The sequence below is a fragment of the Otolemur garnettii genome, unplaced genomic scaffold, assembly GCF_000181295.1.
Source record: "Otolemur garnettii isolate 467f Iridium unplaced genomic scaffold, OtoGar3 scaffold00084, whole genome shotgun sequence".
NCBI lineage: Eukaryota > Metazoa > Chordata > Mammalia > Primates > Galagidae > Otolemur > Otolemur garnettii.
Window position 1 is genome coordinate 7,424,433 of NW_003852479.1, and position 10,792 is coordinate 7,435,224.

The 10,792-nt window shown below is 46.6% G+C and overlaps 1 protein-coding gene across 1 annotated transcript in view; it reads right to left on the minus strand.

Moving 5' to 3' along the window:
* Positions 1-776: 776 nt before the first annotated feature.
* The window catches only part of LRRC31 (leucine rich repeat containing 31), a 30,482-nt gene continuing 20,466 nt past the window's right edge, over positions 777-10,792 (minus strand). Inside the window, exons 6-9 of the mRNA XM_003794679.1 lie at positions 9,657-9,824; positions 6,804-6,971; positions 3,505-3,672; positions 777-1,108 (exon numbers count right to left, since the gene is read on the minus strand). Of these exons, the coding sequence (XP_003794727.1) occupies positions 777-1,108; positions 3,505-3,672; positions 6,804-6,971; positions 9,657-9,824 (836 nt within the window). The remainder of the gene's footprint in view (positions 1,109-3,504; positions 3,673-6,803; positions 6,972-9,656; positions 9,825-10,792) is intronic.

Genomic DNA, 10,792 nt, shown 5'->3' on the forward strand with positions numbered 1-10,792 from the left:
GTTTCATGAACTAAATAGGTTTTATGTAGCAAATTCCATGTCAAGGAAAAATGACTAGGTAATATGTTAACAATATTTTTGTTTTTGCAATGAAAGATTTTCATTTATTCTAACAAGATGTGTTTTTGGTAGTGGGTTCTAATGTCGGACACTTTTTACTAAGATTTATACGTCAGTGCCTATTATTGGTCTTTATATCTGAAATAAAAAGGCACCAGAACATACAATAAGAACATATAGGTAGAAGGCTATACTTTCTAAGTAGACCAAATTATGGCACATATAATAATAATACAGATAAAATGAAACTGCTAGTTCTTTTTACATTAGAGTCTACATATCCAGGGTGGTGCCTGTGGCTCAAAGGAGTAAGGCACCAGCCCCATATACCAGAGGTGGGGGGTTTAAACCCAGCCTTGGCTGAAAACTGAAGAAAAAAAAAAGAATTTACATATCCACCCCCCACACGCCCCCCACACACACACGTCCTTTAGAACATTTACCATGTACGACAAGGAAAGGAGGAAGATTTCAGGGCTTTGAAAAAACAAATGCATTACCAGAATCTAAACATTTTTGTCAGGCCTTCTAAACAGCAAGTAAACTAACTATATATCCAAAATAAATTAAATCCACTGGAAAATACCATTTGTCTTTCATAAGAAAATAATGACATACTCAGATTATTATATAAATGTCCCAAAAGTTGACACTCAGTTCATGGCAGAATCCAGTCATGACCTTTTCTTCAGAGGGTGGTTTGACACAGGGCCACCTCACTGAAACCCGCTGTGGTCAAAGTGGACTCTGCGTGTGTGGCCTTGATCACAGCTGCCCAGTGCTGCCCTCTGTGAAGCTGGGAGAATCCATCTTTCCATGCTGATCTCAGTGATCTCAGGAAGTTTGGTCACAGCACATAGCAGGTGTCTAACCCATGGTCCACAATCTCGAAAATTTGTCGGTCGAAGGCTAATGTCCAGCTCTGTTAACTCTTTGAGGAACTGCATGTTTCGGCAGAAGACGGCCCATCCTTCATCACAGATGCTGTCGTTATAGCTCAGGTCGAGCGTCTGCAGTCTGGCCAGATGACCTGTCTGCATGACTGACACTGGAAAATAACATCACCATGAGACTAAAGTGTGAGGACACTTTCTACTGCGGCAATTCCCACTGCCACTAGCACAGTGTCCCCACGCAGGGCTATGATGACAAGATTAGTAATTAGTAATGGTTATCAGCTAGCAGCTTTATTTAGGGCATCTGAAATTTGTCACTAATTTCCTTTCCATACACCCAAAGTACAGTTTGAAAAGTGGATTTTTTCCAACTCATACCCAGAGAATTTATCTTTTGTCAAGCCCCTTCCCTCTGCTCCCCTGGCCCCCAAGATCTGCCTGTAGACTTTCCCTAATTAAATATAAGAGAGTTCATCAGCTTTAGAACTAAGGACCAGTTGTAAACAGTCATCTTGTCATTTCATTGTTCCTTGGTCAATCAGCCCTCTTTTTTTTTTTTTTTTTTTTTTTTTTTTTTTTGAGACAGAGTCTCACTATGTCACCCTCGGGAAAGTGCTGTGGCTTCACAGCTCACAGCAACCTCCAAGTCTTGGGCTTAAGCGATTCTCCTGCCTCAGCCTCCCAAGTAACTGGACTATAGGTGTCTGCCACAACACCCAGCCACTTTTTGGTTGCAGTTGTAATTATTTACCTGGATTGGGCCAGGTTCAAACCTGTCACTCTTGGGGTATGTGGCTGGCGCCCGTAACCACTGTGCTCCAGGTGCCAAGTCAGTCATTCTTTCAACAATTATTTGATCACTTTCCATGTTGAGACATACCTGGGTGATACTAATTCACCTTGGAGTCTCTAACGCACAGGACAGCCTTCCCTTTGAATAGCACATGTCAGCACTACCCACGATGGCACTTGAAAATAACAAAGCAGGAAAGACTCCTCTGTAAGAGGAGGTGGGAGAGATGCCCAAGGGGAAGGGTCCACACCAAACCCAGGAAGCTATGAGAGAGCTTGGAGGTCTCCCCTCCAACCTCCAGGTCAATGGTCAGAGGAATCCCTTCCACAGCCTGTCTAGCTGACCGCCAGGATCTGCAGGAACTGTCCTTTCAAAGTCATTCCCCACATTGTGAGTGCCTCTCAGCAGGAGAAAGCTCTTCCCTGGGACCCCCCTCTGTCTCCCCGTGTCCTCCTCCCAGCTGCTCCCTGGCACAGCCTATAGTGTTGGGCAGCAGTCAGGTCTCCCTCAAATTTCCCCTCTAGGACTAAACACACCCTGACCTCCTGCTGGCTCCCTACCCGGCCCAGCTTCCAGACCCAGGAGCTGCAACCTGCTCACCTTCACTTCCCATGGTCTGCCTCTGCAGCGCATCTGTGAGCTGAGCTATCTGCACACAGCTCCCTGCACCGCCTCCCATGTCCAGTCTAACTGTAAGCCCTGTGGTCACCAAAGTGTGATGTGACCACGTGTCACGTCGCAGCAAACTGTGTGTGACCACTGTGTGATGTAACCATGTGTCACATTGCAGCAAACTGTGTGTGTGACCACTGTGTGATGTGACCACATGTCACGTTGCAGCAAACTGTGTGACCACTGTGTGATGTGACCACAGGTCATGTCACAGCAAACTGTGTGTGACCACTGTGTGATGTGACCACGTGTCGCGTCGCAGCAAACTGTGTGTGTGACCACTGTGTGATGTGACCACAGGTCATGTCACAGCAAACTGTGTACATACAGAGAGCACAGACACAACCGGCTGGAGGGGCCCCTGGACCCTTGGTTGGAACAGTGCTCACTGCCTCAGAGGACTGGTGGCTGGTGACTGACCAGTGAATCAGGTGTGGGGCAGTCTAGACAGATGACAGAGACAGACTCTATGATCCACCATTTCCTGATGGGACGTGGACATGGGGCGAGTGTGCAGGATGTTTGGGGAAGATATTTCAGTATGTCTGGAACCCCACGGTGCAGAACTCGGCCTTATCCAATTCTCTTCCCGTCGTCCTAGATTGACATGGAAGAAGGTCAGACGGGTGCCACCGTGTGCCTTTACCCCTCTCGCCTCCCCCTCCTAACAGAGGGAGGGGGCCTCTGCTTAAAACCTTCCACCACTTGTATCTGTGAGAAGTGATACCCGTAATTCAGTTACGGTGATGATCAGTGTCCTGTTTAAATAAAAGCATTGATGTTAAAGAGTAAAATTAAGTAATAGTTGGGGAACATGTGGGTAGGGTGAAGTGTAGGTGGCTGGAGTTTAACACTCTCGTGGGCAGGAGGTGTGGAGCCGAGGTGTCTGCCAGGCGAGAACCTCTCAGCTTTCTACATCCACCACCTTCGAGGAAACACCAGCCCAGTCATTTGGTTCTAGAATTGCCCACTTGCTTTAACCAGGTCTCTCCCCAGCCGATGTTGTGGAGAAGGGAGACTGCAGGGAGGGTCAGCCCAGGTCCACACCTCCCCATGCCTGGCTTTGCAACAAAAGATACAAACCCAAGATAGCCATGTCCTTGGTCACCAGGGAACAGCTGCTCAGCCTCAGGACCTGAAGGCCAGCAGAGAGCCTCAGCATCTCCAGAAGCAGCTGCACGCTGCCACCAACACACTTATTCCAGGAAAGGTTGAAGATTTCCAGAGCAGGGAGGTGAATGGAGGCATCCGCTAAAATTGATCACAATCAGAAGAGCAGTAATTTAGGTTTCCTTGGAGATCGTAAGCCTTGAACTTGAGGAGACTGGGTTAGGACATTAGCACAACTGAGTGGAGAACGTTGTAGAGAACGTTTGCTTCTGTCTGAAATTCATAGTCTCAGTTTACATTGTCTGTTTTTATTGGGGAAATATGGGACGCTTCGGGAAAGTAAACTTTGATGAAATGGAATTTGCCACCCACTGGGGTTCATTTCCTTTATGTGTAGGGAGGAGAGCTGGGCACGGTGGCGGTGCTGGAGCAGCTGGTCACACGTCCAGCGTGACCTGGCCGCACACACCCACTGCACAGCCACTGCTCAGCCCAGAAGCTCTGAAAAACCAAGACATGTTTGTGCTCATGCTTCTGCCATGACTGAGGCAAGGAAGGCAACTATCGTTTAGGGGGAAGATTCTCTGCTTAATTCTCAGTTGCCCCCAAAGTTACAATTAACCAAAATAACATATTCCAAAGCATAGTAGTGAATTAGACTTTAAACTTGTCTGTCTTATTTCTAGAGAATAATATGTGTCCAAGGGGAAAATACTGTCTTATAATATCTAGTAAGAAAATCCCTCCCTCAAAAAAGGAAAAGAAAATCCCTCCCTCTCAGGGCACAGATACCTGCACTAAGGAGACAGGACTTTTTCGTTTCATCTAACATTGATGCAGAGAAATATTTACTCTCTACTCAATATTTTCTTGATTTGCTTAACTCAGATTGAATGGTAAACTTGTGTCAGTTGACGTGATTTAGTGTAATATCTACCGCATCATGATTCAGTGCAACTAGAATTCAATGCAACTAGAATTACAAAAAGGACCATCTAATGCCTGGAATTCCTTAAAAAAGGTACACCATCTAATGCCTGGAATTCCCTAAAAAAATTAAAAAAAAAATTCAACTTTTCCCAATTAGGAAGAATATTTATGAACTCTCTTCTTTTTTTTTTTTTTTTTTTGAGACAGAGTCTCACTATGTCACCCTTGGTGAGTGCTGTGACATCACAGCTCACAGCAACCTCAAACTCTTAGGTTTAAGCAACTCTCTTACCTCAGCCTCCCGAGTAGCTGGGACTACAAGCACCCACCTCAACGCCCAGCTATTTGTCGTTGCAGTTGTCATTGTTATTTTTAGGTGGCCCAGGCTGGGTTCTAACCCGCCACCCTCAGTGTATATGGCTGGCGCTGTAACCACTGTGCTACAGCTGCTGAGCCTGAGCTATCATCTTGTTCCTAAATTTGCTGTGGGTGAAAGTTTCCTAAAGAAACATTAGTCTGAGCCCTGGACTGTATCTCACGTGTGAGTGTGTGTGAGAGTGTAAATGTATGTGTGAGTGTGTGTAAAAGTGTGTGAGCATGTGTGTGAGTGTGTGTAAAAGTGTGTGAGCATGTGTGTGAGTGTGCTTATCTAACCATTTGGGGGATTACAGACCCCTTTGAGAAGCTTGTTTTGTTTAACTACTTACTTTAGTATATAGCAAATACCTAAGAATAATTCTTCCCTGTCCTCAAGAAGGTTACAATCCAGGGAAAATATAGACATTGAATAGCCACACAAATAAATACATAATTATAAATTGTGATAAAAGCTATAGAGAAAAATTACAAGGGCTCTAACTGAGATAGGGAAGGGCCCCTGAAGCAAGGATATTTACACAAGGCAGACCTGCCCAGGAAGGGGGCACTCCAGAGACAGGAAGGGACCAGAAAGGGTCAACCAGGCTGGGCTCAGGGGACAATAAGGAAAGTGGCCAAGAGGTACTTGGGCTGGAGCATCCTGGCTTGTTAGACCACATGGAAGAATTTGGACTTTTTACCTAAAGTGCTACAGGAATGCCAGACACTATTTTTAAATGGATATTTTGGAACTAGAAAATGTACCATACTCTTCCCCCACAGAATAATTACAATCACTTTTAGGGAGTTTCCTGGCACCCCTCCCAGCAAGGCTACAAACCCTCTGGTGACACCAAGTCCATTGGGACATGTCCTGGGGCTGTACCTCTGTCAGACGCATACAGGAGGTGACTAATTCTGGGGTGCTGGGGCAGGAGTGCCCTAAATATAGAGTTCTTAGAACTAGGGCAATTAATATGTACTTATTTTATTAATAGGTTGTATTATAGTAAAGAGCTAATTATTTTTATTAATAGAATAAATTTACTTTATTAATAATAGCCTGTATCTGGTTCATGGCATAACTTATTTTTAAATTATTTATTATTTTATTTTATTTTACTTTTTGAGACAAGTTTTGCTCTGTTGCCCAGGCTAGAGTGCAATGGTGTCATCATAGCTCCCTGTAACCTCAAATTCCTGGGCTCAAGCAATCCTCCTGCCTTGGCCTTCCAAAGTGCTAGGATTACGGGAGTGAGTCATGGTATCCAGCTAGTACAATTCATTTTTAAAGAAGTGTCAACCAATATAACACTTGGAAGAGAGCTAGAGAAGACGACTACCTTCATGGTTACCTGGAGGCCCCCCAACCCCAAACTCTGGTTGGGTATGTGAGCAAACAGACCTAACTAGCAGGCCCACAAATGTACAGTGATGAAGTAGCAACGAAAATAATTTTATGGTTGGGGGTTACTACAACTTGAGGAACTGTATTAAAGGGTCGCAGCATTAGGAAGGTTGAGAACCACAGCCCTAAGTGATAAGAGTGGTTTACTGCACCCAGCTTCACTGTGCAAATAGTAGGATTGAAGCTGAACACCACCATTCCTCCTGTGAGCCTGGAATTGGGGTGTCCCAGCCCCCAGCATTAGTCACCTCCTGTGTGCTTTGGTTCTATACACTTTGAATTTTATTTCTCTTTTATTTCTCTCTTTTTACTTCTGGGTGCTCTTAGTCAAACATGCTTTAAATGTTAAGTCTGCAAATGCCAGAAGCATCAGTGGGGTCTTCAGAAGGTCACTTTTAAAAGACCTATTTTCTGAAAAGCCATTTTGCCTGTGACTGAGCCTTGTAATGAGATTTGCAGACAAGAAAAGACCTCTCTCTCCCTGCCACCACACAGCATTCCTGGGACCCATGGTCCTCACCAAGACCGGGGCTCCCTCTCCGTCACTGCACAGCGCCCTAGACCAGGGGATCCTCACCAAGAGCTGCAAGAGCTGGACCCTCCAGAGCGCAGCCGCTGATCAGCAGTGACCTCAGTGCTGGTAGGAAGCGGAGCCGAGCTAGCAGGTTCTCAGAAGCACCACCCACGTTCCTGTTGGCTGATAAATCCACTTCTTGAAGACTCGAGAGTAAAGGGATAAGCTGGGCTGTGGAAATATGACAAGGTCGTGTTTCGGGACCATCTCACCAGACTGGGCGCTTGTGCCCCACTGGCAACTTAACCTGGCAGCCTGGCTCCCCGTCCCTCCTCTGTCCCTCACACGCCCTGACCAGCCTGCTCCCCAGCTCTATTGCCAGGCCCCTCTCCAAGCTGCAAGTTAAGAGCAAAGACTTTGGAAACAGAGAACTGGGTTCTAATCTTGGATCTGCTACTAAGAACTATGTGATTTTGGACAAGTTAATTAACCTGTCTGAACCTTAGCTTTTTTTAATTTTTTTTTTTTTTTTTTGAGACAGAATCTCACTCTGTCACCCTGGGTAGAGTGCTGTGGCATCATAGCTTACAGCAACCTCAAACTCCTGAGCTCAAGGGATCCTCTCGCCTCAGCTTCCTGAGTAGCTGGGACTACAGGTGCCCACCACAACACCTGGCTAGTTTTTGTATTTTTGGTAGAGACAGGGTCTCACTCTTGTTCAGGCTGGTCTCTTTCTTAACCATAAAATACCTCCTTCAAGGGTCATTGGGAAGATAAAATGACCTGGCATGAATAAAGTGCTCGGCGCATGACTGCTTGGTTAATGTTTGATATTATCCTTCTTTTCTTAGAATCTGAGCACCAGTGAGACCACAGAAACAAGCAATCAGAGCAGAGGCCTGTTGGCAACAGCACTGGAGTGGGCTCCCCAGGGGACCCGCATGCTAGGAGTTATCCCGGTTCACTGCCTTTCTGCTACTCTTCCTGCCACTGGCCCTGCACTTCCCAAGGCAGAAATCACAGTCTCCTCAGAGCCCTCCAGTAACCCCAAAGCACTACCACATCACTCCATCTTATCATCGTCATCACAGCACCCACCACTATGTGATATTTTCTTGTGAATTTGTTTTCTGTCTCACCCAACTAAAGACAAGCTCTAGGTGTGCAGAGACCACCCCCTTCCCCAGAGCAGGGCACAGTGCCCAGAACCCAGAGGCACAGAGGTTTGTGGAAGGAGATAAAGGGGAGAAAAGGCAGGTGGGCACTTCTGACGCCAACAGGTCTAACTATTTCCCCTCTCCCCACCCCTCACGTGCTTTGAATTTCACCATCAAACTCATGGATCTGTGTTGGTGTGTGTCCGCCCCTACCAGAGAGAAGCACCTGAACTGTCTGTACAGTGCACTGATCAGAGGATTGATTAATCCATTAATCCCATGAGAGGATTAATCAATAATTATTGGCTAAATGATCTACAATTTCATTTCTTTGGAGCTATTTAGAATAATATGGTAAAAGAATATTCAATGATTTGACATCATAAGGGGTAAAGCAGTTCTATGTTCATTTCCATCTTTTCAAAATTAAGCAGGAGGGGAACAATGCAGGTTGCTATAGTTATTAAATAAGTATTAGTTCTCCAAGGCCAGTCACCCATGTCAATGGCTGGAAACACAGATGAGGAATGCTCATCCCTCTGCAGCTGAGTGTCCAGCACTCCCGTCTCCGCTGATGACAGGGTGGGTCGTGCTCTTGGGTTGTGCCCAGAGAAGCTGCGGGCTGATGACTCCTGGACGCCTCCTTAGCTGTGACACTCAGGCTATGTGATAAGGGAAGGGAACGGCAATACCACAGAAAGCTCCGTAAAAAGCTCAAGAAGGAATTATATTGTCACTATAAAATCTTCATGAAAACTTTGAACTCCTCTCATTTTCCCAAATTGACAGAAAAGAGTCTGAGAAATAATTTAGCAGGCTTAAAAGATAGATGTTAGACCTAAAACTACTTTCCTGTCTTCCTTCCCAAATTCTACGAAAAACTAAAAATGTGCTTTTTGCTCAGTCACTAGTCAATGTGCACTAATTGGGTGCCAGCTATGTGCAGGTGCCTGTGAGTGGTGCGGAGCTGCCCACAATCTGGAGAGTGAGCGAGCCTGAGGCTTATGGTCAGCACACGCCTGGCATGTCTGAGGGTCAGTCCGATAGTGAGGCCAGGGCAGAGTCAGCAAGAGGAGCGAGAGGGACAGGGAAGCCACTTGGGCTCCCACACTGATTTGGGCATGAGACATGGTAGCCTGGGCTGGGACAGCAGAGGCCTGCGTGGTGAGCTTTGGTGAGCAGACACTGGGTGCACAGTGGAGGTTTGCTGCAGCCACAGGGGAAATAAAGCCCTGAATCTCCAGGTAATACGTGCTACATTCATTAAGGGAAAGCGCACTTATACATTACGTGATGTGAGTACAGAGCTCTGCTTGTGGTAAGAAGGTAAGTGTGGTTCACTGAAGCTGTAACGTACACCCATCACACACCATCCTGCTGACTGTAACTCCGCTGTGTCTGAGTGACTTTGCTTTCTAGTCAGAAAACTGAGACCCTGAAATTTGCCGTTCTCTCTCCATACCTGTTTGTAATAGACTTGTGACACTGAGAGATTCATTTCTAAACAGCAAAATAAGTTCAAGATTTTCCCTCAGTGCTAAACCTATCATTTACAGACACAGTGTCTGTAAAGTTAACAGAAATGTCAGATTACTAACATTTAATACATGCTAGATACCAGGGTAGGGCATTCACAAAACTGTGATGATTTGGTCCTTCCAAAAACTTTACAGGAAGTAAATCTAAGTGCACATATCCAGTTTTCCAAGTCCCCAAACACACGCCAAGGCTGCAGAGTCTGGCTCTGCAGAGTGCTCACTCAGTGCGGCCACGTCACCCGCTGTCAGGGAGCACTGGTGAAGGTCCAGGCCCCGCAGGTGCTTCAGCAGGGCCAGCTGCCCCGATGAGCCTTCGAAACCTCCGCCCAGCTTCTTGTTGCAGGAAAGATCCAACTTCCTCAGCTCACCCAGGTATCTGAAAGCAGCATCTACAAAGAAAGTCAGAAACCCCACGTTACCTGCTGGCGGGGAGGAGGTGTGCAGTGGGCAGCCAGAGCAGGGAGGGAGGCTGAGTGCGCTGCAGTGACAGAAGGCCAAGGACTGACAGAGGTGGCCCTCTGTACATCTGGCGGTGACTCTCACACACTCTCCAAAGAGCAGATGGTCCACCAATGGTTTTGACGTGAATCTCACAACCACCTCTGAGCATTCCTCCTATTCTGCTTGAACACTGGAGTCAGCACAGAATTTTGGACCTACTCAGGCTGCCACTGAGAAGTATGTCACAGGCTCTGACGGTTGAACGGCAAAACAGTGTCATTGCCCGTTCACCAGGAACGTGGATGCTCTACATGTGGGGAGTGGACTGTGGGTGGCAGGGACCCTACAGCCTGGGAGATGCTCAGAGAGCGACCACCAACCACTTCTCCTTTAATCACATTCTTTCCACTTGCCAGAGTCATGCAGGCCACGCCTGCTCTCATGGTCATCTGCAAGCAGGCAGTTCCTCCTCTTTAAGGCTCACCTCTACCTCATGTGCTAACACCTATATAACCTTTTTAGGACACTGTATAAATGAAACTGTTTCCAGAGTTCAGGTGCTGGCTGCAGCCATCAGTTGCGTCAGTCCTCCGGACGCCACCCAATCTCCATCTCTCATCTCCTGTCGTTCTCAGCTTTATTTCTCCATTTCCCACCATTTCCACCCAGGTCAACTCTCCCTCCTTGTGCCAGTTCTCCAAATCTACACAGGGGTCTGATCTTTAACGACAGAGCCACTGAAGCCATGATTTTCATCAGTACTAATTCCTTCCTACTACTGAACGTGAAATAATAGTGAATGTGATGAGCTATGAAGACCCCAGCCCCAGGTCAGGCTTTCCAGCAAGAGGCCCCCAGAGCCAGAAAGCACCGACTCGGCCAGCACAAAAACAAAAACAAGCAGTAGCAACAGAGC